This window comes from Balaenoptera ricei, chromosome 17, assembly GCF_028023285.1.
Source record: "Balaenoptera ricei isolate mBalRic1 chromosome 17, mBalRic1.hap2, whole genome shotgun sequence".
Lineage (NCBI taxonomy): Eukaryota > Metazoa > Chordata > Mammalia > Artiodactyla > Balaenopteridae > Balaenoptera > Balaenoptera ricei.
In genome coordinates, this window is record NC_082655.1 from 82,917,451 (window position 1) to 82,937,213 (window position 19,763).

The 19,763-nt window shown below is 40.4% G+C and overlaps 1 protein-coding gene across 8 annotated transcripts in view; it reads right to left on the bottom strand.

The window, feature by feature from the left end:
* The window catches only part of SPIDR (scaffold protein involved in DNA repair), a 358,585-nt gene that overhangs the window by 198,459 nt on the left and 140,363 nt on the right, over window positions 1-19,763 (bottom strand). For all 8 annotated transcript variants that reach the window (XM_059902231.1, XM_059902230.1, XM_059902227.1 and 5 more), the window contains exon 7: window positions 16,117-16,217. In XM_059902231.1, the coding sequence (XP_059758214.1) occupies window positions 16,117-16,217 (101 nt within the window). The remainder of the gene's footprint in view (window positions 1-16,116; window positions 16,218-19,763) is intronic.

Genomic DNA, 19,763 nt, shown 5'->3' on the forward strand with positions numbered 1-19,763 from the left:
GACACATTTCTTAACCACAACTGCTTACTGAACTGTAAACAATTGTGCTTTCACTTCTTGATTCTACATTTTTTTTTTTTTGGCCTTTTCACCCAGTTTAAAATGTTCTCTGCCAAAAGCCACAATAATTCTAAGCATGAAACAGAAATCCGAAACCCAACTCTTAAAAAAAAAAAAAGACGAGACAACACTAACCAGGAGACTGTAACGTTCATCACAGTCCCCAGCAATGAGAACAAGCAGCACTTAGCAGGGCACGCCAGCCACCTGGGATCACCGTGTCACAGTGCTATCACCAGGCCTGCCACCATGACTTGTTCTGCAGGGGTAGCCTGTATTGTTCCGTAGAGGGTGAATGGGCAATAGAAGGTCCCATTTTTTAAGAAATCCAAGTAAGGAAAAAGCATACAAAGGCTCCAGGAAGGCAATAGATCCCTAAGCAAAGTTCATACAAAACCAGAGAAGAGGGAGTACTCTGGACCGAATGTTTGTGTCCCCCCTAAATCCATATGTTGAACCCCTAACCCCACAGTGTGGCTGTATTTGGAGATGGAGCCTCCAAGAAAGTAATTAAGGCTGAATGAGGTCACCAGGGTGGGGCCCTGACCTGACAGGATTAGCGAGTATCCTTAGAAGAAGAGACACCAAGAGATCCCTACATCTCTCTGCTGAGCACAGAGGAAAGGCCATGTGAGCACACATCCAGATGGCTGCTGCCTAAAAGCCAGGAAGAGGGTTCTCACTAGAAACTGACCACGGCGGCACCTCAATCTTGAACTTCCAGCCTCTAGAACTGTGAGAAAATAAATGTCTGTTGTTTAAGCCCCACATCTATGGTCATTTGTTATGGCAGCCCAAGCCGAATAAGACAGATTTTGGTACCATGAAGTGGGACGCTGCCATAATAAATATGTGAAAATGTGGAAGCAGCTTTGTAACTGGGTAATGGGCAGATGCTGGAGGAGTCTGGGGGTGCTTGCTAGAAATATGGATGTTAAAGGTGATTCTGGTGAGGTATCAAACGGAAATGAGGAACAAGTTATTGGATACTGGAGGAAAGGTGATTGCTATGGACTGAATGTTTATGTCCTCCCCCAAATCTATATATTGAGACCCTAATCCCTAATTTGACTGTGTTTGGAGGTGGGGCCGTTTGGAGATAATTAGGCCAAGAAGGTGGTGCCCTCATGAATGGGGTTAGTGCCCTTATAAGAAGAGACACAAGAGAGAGGATCTCTCTGTTAGCATGTGAGGACACAGCAGAAGGCAGCCGTCTACAAATTAGGAAGAGGCTCTCACCAGGAACCAAATCAACTGGTACCTTGGATTTGGACTTCCCAGCCTCCAGAACTATTAGAAATAAATGTCTGCTGTTTAAGTCACCCAGTCTATGGTATTTTTACTACAGCAGCCCAAACTAAGACAGCAATTTTTATTATAAAATGGCAAAGAGCTTGGCTGAATTTTTTTAGTGTTGTATGGATGATGAAACATGTGAGTCGTGAGATTAGATAGTTATAAGAGATTTCTAAGCAAATGTTAAAGGTACGGCCTGAGTCCTCCTGACTTCTTACAATAAAATGCAAGAGAAAACAGATGGACTGAAGAAGGAATTGTTCTGCAAAAAGGAAGATTTGTAAAATTCTCAGCCTGTTCATATTGCAAAAAAATGAAAAAGCATGTTTGGAAGAGGATGCCAAAGGTGTAGCTAAACTACCACTCAATAAAGAGATTATGTGATTATAGGAGCAGAAGCACTGCCAGTCCGAACTGAAGGAGACACAGACCAGAGGAAGTGAAGGAAGGCTGTTAGACTTCCCACAGGGCAAAAGAACCAACCATTCTGCTAATGTGCATAGTCCTTCAGACAAGGGAAGGATGACCCTAAAGGCAATCCAGAGATCATAAGGGCTGGCACTCTCGCCACAGGCCCGGGGCAGGGCTGATAGTTCTCCTGGGTTTCAAAGGGTAGGGCTGCCTCTAGGGTTTGGGCGGGCGAGGCCGCCCCTCCCTACCTCGGGGTGGTGCCTCTGCAGAGAGCCTTGGGTGAGGCCCAAGACAGCTGGGGCGACACTGCCCTCCAGTGGACCTGGAGGCCAGAGCACGGAACCAAAGAGCATTGTCTTTGAGCCTTAAAATCTACTAGAACTTCCCTTGGTAGTTTTTGGACTTGCTTGGGACATATCACCCCTTTCTTCCTTCCTGTTTCTTCTTTTTGGAACGGGATTGTCTACCCTGTACCTGACCCAGCATTGTATTTGGAAGCACATAACTTGTCTGCTTTCACAGGCTCACAGTTGTTGAGGAATTTTGCCTCAGGATGAATCAGACCTCACCCATATCTGATTTAGATGATATTTAGATGAAACTTTGGACTGTACAGTTGATGCTGGAATGAGTAAGACTTTGGGGGCTGTTGGGGTAGAATGAATGTATTTTGAATGTGAGAGGACATGAATTATGGAAGGCCAAGGGCAGAATGTTATAGACTGAATGTTTTCGGCCCTCAAAATTCGTATGCTGAAGCCCCCCCCAACCCCCCAGTGTACCTATAGTTAGAGATGGGGCCTCTAAGGAAGAAACTAAAGTTAAATGAGGTCATAAGGACAGGGGCACTGATTCCACAGAATTAGTGTCCCTATGAGAAGAGAAACCAAAGAGCTGGATTTCTCTCTCTTCCTCTCCCTCTCTCTATGCATGAGCGCACAGCCAGATGGCAGCTGCCGACAAGCCAGAAAGAGAGCCCTCACCAGAACTAGATCATACAGGTACCCTGATCTCAGAAATCCAGCCTCTAGACCTGTAACCAATAATGTCTGCTGTTTAAGCCGCGCAGTCTGTGGTACTTTGTTATGGCTGCCCAAGCTGAGACAGGGGCTTATAACACGTTAAATTTCCCAAGGTGTAAATGTAAAATAGCTAACTAGTGGGAAGCAGCCGCATAGCACAGGGAGATCAGCTCGGTGTTTTGTGACCACCTAGAGGGGTGGGATAGGGAGGGTGGGAGGGAGACGCAAGAGGGAGGGGATGTGGGGATATATGTATATGTATAGCTGATTCACTTTGCTATACAGCAGAAACCAACACACCATTGTAAAGCAATTATACCCCAATAAAGATGCAAATAAATAAATAAATAAATAAAGTTCCCCGTGCTATTCAGAGAAAGAAAATAAATTTTTTTTCCAAGGTGTGGTGTGTATGGGACCACCTAGTGTGCAAACTGACCCCTTCCACTCTGAGTACAGACTAAGAAAGGTCTTCTTTATTAAAAAACTTCCATATTTAAAAAAAGACTTCCAGTACTTATTTCATAGTACTGCAGGTAATATTTTTGGCTCAGAAAACAGGATTAAAATGGTGTCCAAAAATCACACTGAAAACAACTTTTAAAAGGTCATATGGGACTTCCCTGGTGGCGCAGTGGTTAAGAATCTGCCTGCCAAGGCAGGGGACACGAGTTCAATCCCTGGTCCGGGAAGATCCCACATGCCACGGAGCAACTAAGCCCGTGTGCCACAACTACTGAACCTGCGCTCTAGAGCTTGTGAACCACAACTACTGAAGCCCACGTTCCCTAGAACCTGCATACTGCAACTACTGAGCACACGTGCCGCAACTACTGACGCCTCCGCGCCTAGAGCCCGTGCTCTGCAACAAAAGAAGCCACCGCAATGAGAAGCATGTGCACCACAATGAAGAGTGGCCCCCGCTCGCCGCAACTAAAGAAAGCCCACACGCAGCGACGAGGACCCAACGCAGCCAAAAAAAAACCCAAAAGTACCTTAAAATGGTCATATGGCTGTTAAATATCCCTATTTTTATAAATTTAACATCAGCTGAAAAGTAAATAAATGTGATGAGAAAAATTTTAGGAACCCAATTACAAAATAACAAATTACTAATTGCGGATTGTTAGTAGAGTCCTCTAGAATTTAGAACTCATACCCACCCTCCTCTAAGCAATCCTGAAGAAGGGCAGAATTGCATGTGCATCTGTAGAGAAGAGCATACCCACCGCCAGGCCAACACAGTGTAAATCTTGTAGCAAAAAGAACTGAAGATACACTTACTGATGTGCTGATAGAATCCAGGGTGTCCCTACTGCCATGTTATTCTTATTTATTTATCTATCTATCTATCTATTTATATTTTGGCTGTGTTGGGTCTATCTATCTATCTATTTATTTATTTATATTTTGGCTGTGTTGAGTCTTAGTTGCTGCGCGCTGGCTTTCTCTAGTTGAGGTGAACAGGGGCTACTCTTCGTTGGCGATGCGCGGGCTTCTCGTTGTGGTGGCTTCTCTTGGTGTGGAGCACGGGCTCTAGGCGCGCAGGCTTCAGCAGCTTTGGCACGCGGGCTCAGTAGTTGTGGCGCACGGGCTCTAGAGCGCAGGCTCAGTAGTTGTGGCGCACGGGCTTAGTTGCTTCGTGGCATGTGGGATCTTCCTGGACCAGGGCTTGAACCCGTGACCCCTGCCTTGGCAGGCGGATTCTTAACCACTGCACCACCAGGGGAGTCCTGCCATGTTATTCTTGATACTTCCTCCACTATCAACCCTCAACCCCCTCTCACTCTCTAAGAACTATTAATAAAGGGTATTCTAGTGAAGAACTTCTAATTCATCAGTTAAGTCCATTTAAATTAGGTCAAAATAGGCAAAATCTACAATTAGGCAGAGCAGTGCACATCCCAGTAGGAGTACAGTGAATGCACAACTACTAAAGAAAAGCAGGTATTCTGGTCTTGGGTGTTATCTCCTTCCAAGGACACTGTAACAAACACTAACAGGGAGGAGAGGGAAAAGAAGAGAGATTAACTTAAGGATTAAAATGAGATGATATCATAAAAGTTATCATCTCTCAAAGGGCGTGCAGGGAGAGACCAGAGAGTGCAATCACAAGTGAAACACTCAGGGACCCTGAGGGGGAAGCACTCTGAGAATGACTTTACACGGGAACACTGGACAGGGCCAGGTAAAAGAGCAACACAGAATCCCAAAGTAGAAATCACCTAAGGGTTGACAAAGTCAAATTTTCTCAGTAAAGAAACAGGCACAGATCAAGTGACCCGCATGGGCCTTCACTTCCAGCAGAGCTGGGACCATTTCTGCACTCTGGTGTCACGTGGAATTTTAAAATTTACCACTGACACCATTTATTTACTTCATAAACACATCCTGAGTCACCAGGCATGGCTCAGGCTGCTAGGTCAGCCCTACACTTCCTTATAGCACTTTGCAGACTTAGGATTTACCTATACTTTATATAATTACAATAGGATACCAGAAGTATAACTACAAACAAAGAAAAGTATACTAGGCCTAGTGGTCAAGTATATGTCATGAAAGACACAGGTGATACAGGAAGGAGGTATGTAGTGCTGTGACGGGTGCAAGGTGGCACAGCAAGGGGTCGGGTTGTGAGAGATAACCAGTCAGGTAGGCTGGGACCCTGACCAAGAATGCTCACCAGGGACTTTAACGGTGATGGATATTTACTCTGACACAAGAGGCAGTCAATGGAAATTTTTTAAAGCAGACAAGTGATATCAGATTTGCCTCTTAGGGTGATGACCCCGATAGTCTGAAAATGAGGAAAGGGCAGAGGCAGGGAGACCAGATGGAGACTGACACGGTAATCCAGGCCCAAGGGAACAGGGGCCTGAACTAGTGGTTGATGGGATCAGTGGAGAGACTGACTTGAGAGACAGTTCTAAGGTAGAATCACTAGCATCTAGGGACTGGACGGATTGAAAAAATGTACAAGAAAGCCCAATAGAAGACGGTGCCGTTCATGGGCCAGGGCAGGCAGGTGCTGGGGCACGCGGAGTCCGCTGGGTCTGCAGGACGCTTAGGTGCAGGCGGTGCTGAGGCTGGGCCAGGAAAGGCCACAAGACAGACTTACCAGACCGCCTAGCAGTCGTGGGGGAGGTGGCATGGAGACCCCAGATTACCCAGGAAGGGGACACAGGACGAGAAGAGGGCCAAGACAGAAGCCTGAGGAACACCTGTTGACGCTAAGCACAAAGTAGGAGTCAACAGAGAACCAAGAAGGAAAATGAACATGGGAGGAGGCAAAGCACGAGGGAGACTGTCCTTGAAGAAAGGGCAGCCAGCTGTGTGCCGGCTGCGTGAAGACAGCGATTAGGAACGAGCGCTTCTGCACACTGGTGGAAATGGAGCAGCGCCACGCTGGATGGAAGGGGTGTGCTGAAGGTGACGCCTCTTTTAAATCACTATCACAATACAAATGCAGTTTCCAATACTTCATAAGGCATTTTAATAATCCAAGGATTTATTTATTCTGTTTGCAGGCTGGAAAGTTTTCTCTTTTGTAACAAAAAACTTTAGCACAGAGCCTCTTCAGGAAGATAAGCAGCCACCCACTCTTAGACCACCTTCCTGCAGCAAGACTCGCGCCTCCTGGCTCGCTGGAGCGGCCGCCCGGTCTGCCCACACTCTCCCCCACCATCTTCCCTCACAGACAACCAAAGTCAAGTCTGGGCTTGCACTTGCAAGCAGGCTCCTTCAGGCACCAGCGTCCCAAGTGGAAATTATAACCCCTTTGAAAGTAAAAATGAGCTGAAGGAGTGTGGAAAACTAGACTGGTGAAAGGTTAAGATGACACACACAAGATTTCACAGCATGGACAAAGGCCAGTGCGATACTGAACTAGGCTGGAGGATAAAAATGACAACTGCTTGAGCGAGCCAAAGCAAAGCCTGCCTTGCCAATATCAACACTTTTCTAAAGGTCAAAACCAGAATTTTGAACATATAGATAATTTCCGTCATTAATGAGGTCCCAATTTAAGTCTATGAATGAATTTTTATTCATTGAACCACATGCGGAATTCAACGGGAACCGTGTTTTACCCACTATATAATTCATTTAGAATGGGCTAACAGTGCAGTCTTATTTTTGGATCATTTACAACAGAAAACAGAAATGAAGATTCTTTTAAAGCTCAGCTCTATCAGAAAACAATCTGTAGAATTACTATTTTTCTTTTCATGTAGAAAGAAATGGAGAAAGCACAGATTAAATAAATTTAGAGGGAACCTGAAAGCATCATTTAATTCTGCTGTATCACCAAACCTCATTTTATATATTTTTAGACAGAAAAACTCATAAGAATGAAAAATGGATGTGGCAGAAGCAGCCAAGGGGTGACAGATACGTTAGCTGGAGAGTTGAGTTTGGTATTAGTATCCCTTCCTCTGTTCCTCAGGTCCCATCATTATTTTTAACATAATTATGAAATAACTTGATATTATGAAAGTCACATATGAATTCTTTATTCTTCTGTTAACTTATACTTAAAATGATCACTGGAAATTATAGTCATTTGGGACATGAAATCACATCTCTAACAGTGGGCAAACTAGTATCATAGTTTGTTTCCTGACATAAATAACTCAAGAGTATTAATGTGAATTCCTCCTGCCCATGACTACAGAAAACAATATTAAATACCACTGCTGTACCGAAATGTGGGTCTGGATATAAAAAAGGGGGGGAAAATAAAGCATAGACCCTAATTGGCTTTCTGGTTTTACTGGTCAGAGGGGAGCTGGAGATAATCCAGAGGCAGCTCCCTTGACCCAGAGGAAAGGGGAAGTTAAAGAAAAGGAACTGCACGGAACCTCTCCAGCAACCTGGGGCTGACCCACACTGAGTAGGTCACAAGCAGTGTCCCTTCACTTGAAGCAAAGGGTGGTTAAGTAAGGTAGATCAAGGAGTTTAAGAAAACATTTTAAATGAGTTTTCTAAGACTCTGAACTAAAAAACTACAACCCGCTTCATGTCATTCTCATTTCATAAATCTAAACAAACATGCATTGTTTTTAAACTCGTCATATTATGTCAAAAATCCCATGTCCCTTACATACACTACCAAATGTAAAACAGATAGCTAGTAGGAAGCAGGCGCATAGCACAGGGAGATCAGCTCGGTGCTCTGTGACCAGCTAGAAGGGTGGGATAGGGAGGGTGGGAGGGAGGGAGACGCAAGAGGGAAGAGATATGGGGATATATGTATATGTATGTATAACTGATTCACTTTGTTATAAAGCAGAAACTAACACACCATTGTAAAGCAATTATACTCCAATAAAGATGTTAGAAAAAAAAATCCCATGTCCCCACAGAAACTAAAGATTTAAAAGGCATAAAATATTGACAAAAATCAGCCAAATTAAATGAACAGCTAACCACATGCTTCACGTCCTAGCTTTAAACACTCAACATTAGAAGACTTAGACTAAATCATGTCTTTTTAACAATTATTTTTCAAGTAATTGAGGGATCTTAGTTTACCAACTAACTTGCTTTGGTAGAAATAATCAGCCTAACATTTCCTAACCCAAGACACTCTTTAATTATGAGAAAATACTGCATCAAAGAAATTAAGAAATTAGGTAATTAATAAGGAGACACACACATATCTCCACAAAATTCTTGGCTCTTCTTGCTCCACTACTGTCACTGTACAGAAAATGCTGGCCCTGCTGTTCCTGCTTCCTCTCCTGACCACTCAGGTGGGGAGTCTGGAGCATGACCCCATTTCAGGGGGCTCCGTGGCCTCAGAGGAGCCCCTGAAAAGCAGTGAGAAAGAGGCAGGGGCCAGATTTCTGGCTTCGAATTCCCAACAAGTCCGAGTGAGCCCCACTCCACGGGTGCCACTACTCTGGAGGTTAGAAGCTTCCTGTGTGTCAGGGGCACAGCAATGCCCACGTAAGGTTCATGCAGGGAGAGAAGGGCCCCAGGAGCAATGCCTAGGGAACCCGCTGTGGCCTTGGAGACGGAAACCAAGCCTCTGAGTGCTCACAGCTAACCATGCTCGAGGGCAAGGGCCAACTAACACTCTGCCTTGTGAAAACTGTCTCACTGGAAAAATCAGCCTCGTTATTGAACTTTTCACATCCTGACACAAAGGTATAAATTTTACTACTTCTTGAGGAAAAGTCAGGGTGGAACTCTCTACCATTTCACATTTTCCTCCCTTCTCTAATTGTGAAAATAATACATTTGATTTTAACAAATTTCTTCTTTTATAAGAGGAACATTTTTTTAAAACCCTGTCCCAACACCTTTTCCAATGATAACCTTTGTTAACAGTTTTCTACAATTTATTTTATAGTATTTACTAAGACTTCCAAACTATTATATAATGTGAAGAAAATCTAGGGATACTTGCTTTACCAGTACTTGTTAAGGTATATATCTATGTTTTCTATATTATCTTCTTCGTGATATATTTCAACACAAAATAATAATAATTTAAGAAAAGCAAATATTCACGTGGTAAAGGTTCTTCAAATAAAAAATCTGTTGCATCCTAGATTTTCCAAAGCTTTAAATTGTACTTTATATTTCTCTGCTTGAATAAAATGTATACCAAATAGACTGCTCCCTATTGAATTTCAATAATAACCTTTTAAAAAAAAACCTTTCAATTGTAATGATTTTGTTCAAGTGGAAAAATATTTAAAATATGGGCTATTCAGGTCAATAAGTACATGAAAAGATACTTGACATCATTAATCATTACAGAAATGCAAATCAAAACCACAATGGGCTATCACTCCACACCTGTCAGAATGGCTATCATCAAGAAGATTGATAAATGCTGGTTGGCATGTGGAGAAAAAGGAACCCTTGTGCACTGTTGGTGGGAATGTAAACTGGTGCAGCCACTGTGGAAAACAGTAATGGAGGATCCTCAAAAAATTAAAACTAGAACTACCATATGATCCAGCAATTCCAGTTCTGGGAACACATCAGAAAGAAATGAAAACACGATGTCAGAGAGATAGCTGCACCCCTATGTTCATTGCAGCATTGTTGACAATAGCCAAGATATGGAAATAACCAAAGTGTCTATCAATGGATGAATGGATAAAGAAAGTGTGAGAGAGATATACATATATATTTATATACTACATATATATAAAATATCCTAGTGTGTATACATCACACACACACACACACACACACACACACACACACACTGGAATGTTATTATTCAGGCATAAAAGAGAAGGAAGTTCTGCCATTTCCAACAATATGGATTGACCCTGAAGTCATGCTAAGTCAGAGAAAGACAGATACAGTATGATCTCACTTATATGAGATCTCACTTTAATCTAAAAAAACACACATACAAAAACAAAAAAACCAACAAACCAAACTGATAGAAAAAGAGATCAGATTTGCGGTCACTAGAGGCAGGGTTGGGGGAAGGGGCAATTGGAGGAAGGTGGTCAAAAGGCACAAACTTCCAGTTCTAAGATAAATAAGTACTAGGGATGTGCTGTACAGCACGGTGACTAAGTTAAGGCTGCTGTGTGGTAGGTACGGAAGTTGTTAATAGATCCTGAGAGTTCTCATCACAAGGGAGAAAGTCTATTTTTTCTTTCTCTTTTCTTTTGTATGTATATGAGACGATGGATATTGATTAAACTTGTGATGATACATATATGCGTATCAAATCATTATGCTTTACACCTTGCACTTACAGTGATTATATCTCAATAAAACTGAAAAAAATTGTATCTCGATAAAACTGAAAAAAGATAGAAACAAGAAAAATATGGGCTATTCAAAATCTCAGTTAAATTATAATTTTTCTTGCAAAAATTAATAAGTAACAAAACCATTGTTCCATAACTCTTTAGCCACATTTCTTTGATATTCTGCCCTGGAAACTAGACAGAGACTGGAGGCATCCACTGTAAATGTGAAGCTCTCCTCCACGGCCTGTCCAGCAGAGCGCCCCTCCACAATGCCTCACAGATCCTGCACTGTGCCAACCTGTACCTGTATTTTTCCTTGGCTTACCATCTATCTCACTCAACACAATGCAAGTTCCGTGAGTGTAGTGGCATGGTGTACATTGTCTGGGACACAGCAGACTCTCAATAAACACCTGTGGAAGGAATAAACGAAGGACGAACTGTCCAGTTCCTTGCCTGTGCCTCTCTCTTGCCACCATCCCATCTCCACCACCAGATTCTAAGCACCAGAAAATTAGCAGTGAGGGAGAATAACATTTATTTCATATAACTAAAATTAGCACAGAAATATGGGCATATAAAAAATGTCCCTCTGCACAAGTGACGTACATGACAATTTCACAGAAAAAGACACTGAAACTGCTTGGTTGCTTACCTTCTACAATACAACTTAAAGCAGAATCAGTGTTTTCTAATTAGCTAATTGAAGTGACCTTAAACACCCCCCCCCCCAAAAAACAGCCTTTTGTTTATCAAGAATAGGCAGTGAAAAACTTAACATTTAAAGAGTGAGGCCCTGTCTCCTGCCTCCAAATCAGCCTTCTTCACTTAACAAATAATCTCTGACTCTAGGGACTAGAAAGTAAAATGTTTGGATACTTTTAGGATTTGGAAGGCATAGTGCAGTTCCGCAGGATTGCTGTGAGAGCTGTGTGCACTCCTCACTCAGGGCCTGACAGGAGGTGCATTCAGTGGGAGCCATCACTTGTATTATCTACATCAGTCTAAACTCCAGTGTCTCACCTACTTGCATCATCTCTGAAAAACTTTCAAGTCTGGCATCCAGAAAGCCAAGGAGAAATTATAAACAGCAAATTCTCCCCTCCCCTGAATTTAGAGATTGTTCTCTGGAGGAGAAAACAACAACAAATAAAAAGCAAACACCCCACAAAACAACAACAAAAGCTTTGGCAGTGGAGTGTGTAATAAACTGTGGCACTGGAAAACAATAAGGTAGTGAATGTAATTTTGAAAAAATCACGGTGGGAAAAATAAGGAAATAATTATTCTCTGGCAGATAGGCAGCCTTGTGTGAATTTACTGATATTTTAAGGAAACTCAGTATTTCATCTAGGTGAGCCCACAGGGGCTGTTTGCCAACTATATGGGACACCCAAGGGCTGGTTAGCAGTGCATGCGGACGCAAGATTTCCCATGTGGCTGTATCAGGATGCTGGTGAGCAATGCTGGCAAAAGGCACGGACAGAGGTATTTACAGTATTTTGTGGCCTACACTTTACAAAGTTTCAGCTGACCACGACTCAGTGGCAAAATGGTAAAAAAAAATTAAAATCCTTTTAATCCAAAAGCTATTAAATGCTAATGCCAATGTGAATAACTAGGTTCATGCTTTGCTCTGATACCACCAATCTAAATTCAAGGTGACACACTTATTGCTTTTGAAACACATACACGTGCACAGAAACCTAAAGCACATCTGTCCTCACAGGCCAGAGCTCACACACACGCACTCAGTGAGCACTGCCAACATGTTCAATGGCAGCAAGGTGAAGGACAAGGAAATCCAGAGAGAATTCTGCTTTGGATGACAGTAAATGCTACTGCACTTCATTGATTTCCCTCCTTTCTTATCCACCCCCTTCTTCTTTCTGAAGTTTAGAGGGAACTTCTACGAACAAAAATCTTGTGAAAAATAATTTATCTCAAACCCATCATTTTTTTTGTTTCACTTCTTCTTTCTTCTTTTTTTTCTTTACACTCTTCCTGAACAGTATAAGAAGTTCACTGTTTTTTTTCATCCAAGAATATCTGTAACTATTATTAGTCTTAAAAACATAGATATCAAACATATTGTGAAAATATTTGTTGCACTGCTACTAAACAGAGGTCAGACAAAGGAATCATTACACTCACATCTACAGAAGTCGGGCACAACACGGGCTCATGTCCTCAGTGCCTGGATCTGCCTTCCCAGCAATCTACCCAGAACAAGATGGGCCACGATCACGGGCCACCAAGGGAGACTGTTTGATATAAATCTGACTCTGCCACCTGCTAGCCAGAACACAGGACCCTGCCTGTCCAGATTCTCTCTGTCTCTAAAATAGGATCAGAGAACCTAACTGGAAGGTCTGCTGTGAGGATTAAATGAGATGATAAACATGAGAAATACTCTGAATATCACTTAATAGAAACTGGCCATTGCCATCCAGGTAAATGGCAAACTAGTGTTGGAAAACTGTTTCCCCTCAAATAGGAAGAAGAGAAATAAAATGGTTCCTGAAAAGAAATCTAGGAAATATTTTTCTCTTGTTTCTATAATCACAATTCTCTATTCCACAGCCATATTTTAAATTGCATATTTGCAAGGCATCACATTGGAATAAAATCCAATAGTGGCCTCCAAGCCCTGAGTGGTCTACCCTCTGCCTTCTCTTCACTGTGTTTCATCCAACACACCCATCTATATTGGCCTTCATGTGCAGTACACATGCTTCTCTCTGTTCTTTCAACAGCAAAGCTCAATCTCTCCTGAGTGTATCAAAAAACAACTACAACAAAAACCAAGAAAACAGGCACACATAAAAATTTACTCAAGTTTGAAGAACCTTGAGATGTATGTCTTTTATACTGAAATGTACTAGAAGGTACTAACAAGATGTATGTCTTGAGATGTACGTCTTTTATACTGAAATGTACTAGAAGGTACTAACAAGGTAAACAAAACTGATTATTAAATGGTATAAGTAAGAGTTATAAAACAGCCCAGAAAAGTAAGCTATCCATGAGGGAAGAAAAGAAGAGTTGAAATCCACAAACTAAAGGTGTTAAAAAAATTTTTTTCTTAAAGCCAGAAACATGTGTTAGAGATACTCACTGAAATATTTGATATTAATATGCAATGTCTTACAAAACTAGACAAGCACTTACTATAACACCCAGCAACTGCACCCTTGATCATTTATACCAGAAAATTAAACACCTATGTTCACTCAAAATCTTGTTCACAGCACCTTTATTTGTAAGGTCCAAATGTCCCTCCACAGGTGCACAAAGTGTGGTACATCCATATCACAGAGTAAGAGGAACTAACTGCTGATATACACACAAACTTGGATAAATCACAAGGGAATGGTGTTGAGTGAAAAAAGTCAATTCCCCAAAGGTTACATACCATATTATTTCATTTATGGAACATTTCTGCGATGACAATAGTATGGAAATGGTGAACACACTGGTGGTTGAAAGGCATTAGGTGGGAAGAGGTGGCTAAAAGGGAGCACGAGGGACCCTGATGATGAGTGTCTTGTATCTTGACTGTGGTAATAGGCACATGAATCTACCCAGGTGATAAAATTACATAAACAAAACACACACACACGAGTGCATATAAGCTGGTAAAGCCTGAATAAGGTTGGTGAATTGTATCTGGATCAATTCCTGGTTGTGCCAGCGTACTAGAGATAGGAAAAACGTCATCCTTGGTGGAACGAGGTGAGGGGCACAAGAAGCCACTGTGTTATTTCTCAGAATGGCATTAGTTTAATGTGAATCTACAATTATCTTCAAATGAAAAGTTTTTTTAAAAAGGCAGAAAGATATGTTGAAGACATCCCCTCAAATATCTCAAGTTAGTAAGTGGGCTCCATGTCCCTGTCAACTGTGGAATAATTAAATAATACTCCTCAAATATAAGAAACTTGGGAAGAAAGGCCTCAGGCTAAATTATTACAATTACAGATTAATTTTGTAAACCATAATTTCTCATATCTGAGGGACATAAAGGTAGACTCAGTGAGATATACTACACTTAATATTCAGGACAAAAACCAAGATGTGGTTCATAAATTACTACTAACTCCTAGATTTCTCAAACCCATCAGAAGGAAAAATCAAGCCCGACACAGTCCCCTGGTCATTCAAAATTAACCAAAGCTCAATAACGCTCTTGAGTCTGAACGGAATAAGATGGGATTCTGACTGTGGTACGGTGCAAACCCAAAGGTACATCCACACCCTAAGGGGAGGAGGAGTTGCTGCTCTTGGTTGCTTCTGAACTTCCAGATCCGGCAGCAGTGAAACCAACCTCAGAATGACAGTGCTTCTGTGTCTCCACAGTCTATCAAGTCCCAGGGCCATCCTAGAGCTGCACATCCTTCCCATGCAGTTTGATTTATTATTAGCACAGTTCATAAGGCAAGGGTCTACAGTTATACTCATTTTTGACAGGGAAATTAAGAGGATTGGAGAGTTTAATTACAGAGATATTTTAACAAATCCATCACTGAATTTCAGCTGTTTACTAAATTTTAGTTCTTGGGATTGGGGAGAGAGGGAGTTACCTCTACTTAATATTTGCAAGTTTTTCTCTCATTTATTCAGTTGCTACACACATACAGAAATGAGAAAAAACTTTTCTTATGTTGAAAGAAGAAAATTCTTCTGCCAGGCCACACAGGAAACAAAACACCAAAGAGTGAAATGTTCTTCCTAATATATGTTTATAATGAGTTATATCAAAAGTAAAGAAAAAGACACAACTTACTACAAGACATCAAGGGGAGGATTCACAGATCTGAAAAATAAATTCATCTAAGAGACAAACAAAACCCAAATTCCTAAATACAGAGACTTCTAACAGAAAAATCTATTAGAGATGGTCGCATTCATATTTTCAAATTAATGGATTAATTTTTGGCTCTGGTTTTTTGTTTTGTTTTGTTTTTGTCTTTTATTCATGGTATAATTAAATACCATGAATACCTTCTATTCCCAAATTAAAGAAGGGAAAACATAAGGAACATTCCAAATAAGCTATTTGGTGCCAATGAGCCAAACGAAAGGTCATCTTTTCCCTTTGGTCCAGGCACCCAGGCACACTAGTTTGTCTTGGTATTTTTCTAGTCCAACCTCCAGAAGACACTCTCTCAGCTCTGTGCTTGACAATTTGGTTAATTCACTGTAATGTTGCAACTCATTAGGAGGGTCCTGCATCAATTTAGTGAGACTAGGATTTTGGTACATCACTGAGCTTAGTGTTGTTTATTAAATGTTTGTTTCAGGGGTGTGTGTGTGTGTGTGTGTGTGTGTGTGTGTGTGAGTGATATGTGTGAATGTCGTGTGTGTACTGGGAGATGCCGTAAGATGTACTGTTTACTGTGGGTCACAGTCACAAAAGTCTGAAAGCTACTGGGACAGAGCAAGAAAAAGGTGTAATATAGAACTGTCCCACTCAGATCTTTGGATACCTAGAGAAAAAGGTGTAAAAATAGTGATGATCAACTTCATATATTTTAATGTAAAAATACTTTTTAACTGGCATTTTCTTTACTCACAGATGCCAGTGCAAGCCTTACCTGAAAGTGTCCTTTGGTAAGAAAGATACTGATGTCTCCACAAAGAAATGGCAGATCTCTCTCGATTCTGCAGTCCATTTAGTCTTTCTGCTAGCCCGCCTCTGTTCAACAAATTATAATGTATTAAGCTTAGTTAAAAGAAAAGCTTCAGAATAGTTGGTACATTTATATTTTATACCCTCCAATCAGGGACAAATAAAGCATTCAAATTTTAACTTGTTTGGCAATACATTCTCTTCCTAGAGGCCAAATCCTTCTAGGTTAGTAATCTCCTTTTTAAAGATTTCTCGGAAGATCAGTTTTCTGATTCTTAGAAATACAGGCTCCTCTGAGATCAGTATGACTTCCTGACTATCCTTTCTTAGTTTACTTATTCCATAAATATGTCCTGATTACGTGTTTCCTGCTCTACCTAGCCAAGCACCAGGTGCCAAGGATACGAAGAAGGCAACAAGCCATGTCATGGCGGGCCTTACAATCTGATCAGCAGACAGGCAAACAGATAATTGTAAAATGGGTTCAGAGTTGTAGTCAAGAATAAAACCTGTACACTGTTGATAGGTAGAACACTCAAATAAGAGGATTTGGGTATGGGCTCATTACTTGGCCTACAGAGATAATTGAGTATTAATCATAAACATACAGCAAGGATACCAACATTATACAAAGAAGAAAACTTCCACGTATGACAGGAAGACAATTCATAACAAGGGACATACAGGTACTTCACAAGAGCCCTGACTTATCAATGACTAGACACATAGATAGATAGGTAGGTAGATAAATTATAAATTCATATAAACGCACATTTTTTTAAATTCGTAAACTACCTATACTCAGAAAAGTCAGCAGCTCCTAACACATCTGTGATCTTAAGAGAAATCAAGATCAGCTGTTAATCACCATTATGACTACATGTTATATAATTTACCAATGTATTATCTCATAAAATTATGTTCACTGATCATTTCACTACATTATCTTATTTTATTCTAATAATATCCCTTTGACGTAGAAAGAACAGGTATCAATACCCACCTCATACATTATAAAATCAGAGCTTAGAGAGAGGTTAAGAAAATTCTCCAATATTGTATAACTAGCCAGATGAGGAAACAGTTCTTGAAAACGGAAAGAACTGAGCACAGTGTATGGCATTTAGTAAATCTTCAAGAAATGTTAGTCACTGGTGTTACTGATTCTGTTAGATTTTTACTTGCACCCTATGCTCTTTCCACAATGATTGAAGGATCTTATTTTAAAACATATTATATATATTGTCACTACCAACTACTTTGTTTTCCTATAGGTAGCTGTTTTTCTACAGGCACTAATTATTTCTGAATACGTGTGTGTGCAAGCAGTATATATAACAGCAATTTAAAAAAAATTATCATAATCACATATATGCCAAAGAATCTCTACTTTATATATACGCAAGCCCTTCTTATCATTCTGTTTACATGAAGTAACTCATTTATACACCCCCTCTGAACAACAGCACAAAAGGAGGTACTACTGTCATCTCTATTTTACAGATGACGAACAGAGACACTGGGTGGGCAGCACCGCAGAAGGTGGGACGCCTGCTGAGGGCACAGCGGGCTGCATGCCAGGCAGTGTGGCCCCAGAGATCACAGGCTTAGACTCATGATGTACCTACTGCCTCTTCAAGAATACTTACTGCTTAATTCCCCAAAGTCTTAATTGCTTTGTTTTGGTGTTGTGTTAAATTCAATAGACAGAGATGTTTTCCTTTGTTTTATACCATATAAGACCCTGTACAGTATGTTTGTGAAAGACTGAACTAGAATAATGAAAGTTTGGAAAAAAAAAAAAAAAAAAAAGAATACTTACTACTTAAAGAACTAATCCTAACCCTGAACGAACTTTTTGGCCAACCCAATATAATAAACACAAGAAAAAAAGCAAAACACTGTGTTCTTTGCACAATGATTTAGATAATTATTTGCCAAATGTTGGTTTTCAATCTTATGAAATTTCTTCAGAGAGAAGAAAAAAAAAAAGACAAAATACAATCTGAAAGAAGTATATAGTTAATGCCAAGCCCTAGAATCTCACAAGTAAACTGCAGGAATTACAGGATGAAAGATAGAAAGCAAGAGTAAAAATGAATGCAGAACAGTCCTCCACAGGCGGGAGCATCTGAAACCGTAATAGAGAATCTGCATTTCCACCTTGGTTTTAGTCATAGGGTCACAGGATACCTCTGCTCCAAGAATTCCTGCAGGGAATTCTGAGCTGGTGCACCATACTTAGGAATGGAAACACCATGACCTCTAGTCAACAATCATAATTCTAGTAAAAAACCTCTCGTACACTAAAAAAAAAAAAAGGTTCAAGAAGGCTCTGCTATTTAAATTAGGTTCCACTCTTTTAATCTATTTCAAAATACCCCAAACTCTCCTTTTATTTTCACATATAGTATATATCTCTATTTAAAATTAGTATTGAACATTTAAAATACACAGAAATGTCCGGAAAATATTATATTACACATCTATATACCAAATTAACAAAGGTTAATATTTTGCCCTTTTTGCTACATTTTTCCTCCCTCTCTCTCCCTCCCTCCCTCTTTTTAAAAATAAAAATGTACAAATAAAAAAAAAAAAAAAAAAAAGAAGGCTCTGCTACAATACATGCAAATTAACTTTTTTTGTTTCCTTTTTCTTTTCAATTTTATTGAGATATATTTGACAAATAAATCTGTAAGCATTTACAGCGTACACTGTGGAGACTGGATACATGTGTGCATGTTAAAGGACCCCCCCCATTTACTCAATTGACAGATCCACCTCCTCACATATTTATCTTTTTATTTTTCATGTAAACATTCAAATTCTACTCTCAGCAAACTTCAGTTGTACAGGCAGTGTTCTGAATAACCATCACCCCATGTTTACATTAGATCCTGCTAACTTATTCACTTCATGACTAAAAGTTTGCACCCCTTTTGTATGAATATATTCCCAGAAGTGGGATTGCTGGATAGTATGGCAGATCTATTTTTAATTTTCTTAGGACCTCTGTACTGCTTTCCATAGTAGCTGCAGCAATTTACACTCCCACCAACAGCACACAAGGGTTCCCTTTTCTCTACATCCTGGTCAACACTTGTCATCTCTTGTCTTTTTAATGATACCCATTCTGACAGACGTGAGGTGGTATCTCAATGAGTTTTGACTTGCATTTCCGTGATTATTACTGATGTTGAACACCTTTTCATATACCTGTTGGTCACTTGGATTTCTTCTTTGGAAAAATGTCTATTCAGTTCTTCTGCTCATTTTTAAAATCAGACTTTGATATTTTTGCTATTGAGTTGTATGAGTTCATTACGTATTTTGGATATTAACCTCATCAGATATGATTTGCAGATATTTTCTTCCATTCTATAGGTTGCCTTTTTCATTTTGGTGACAGTTTCCTTTCCTGTGCAGAAGCCTTTTAGTTTGATGTAGTTCCATTTGTTTATTTTTGCTTTTGTTGCCTTTGCTTTTGGTGTTAAATCCCAAAAATTCATCACCAGGACCAAGGTGAAGGAGATTACCACCCATGTTTTCATCTAAGACTTTTATGTTTTCAGGTCTTCCATTAAAGTCTAATATATTTTGAGTTGTTTT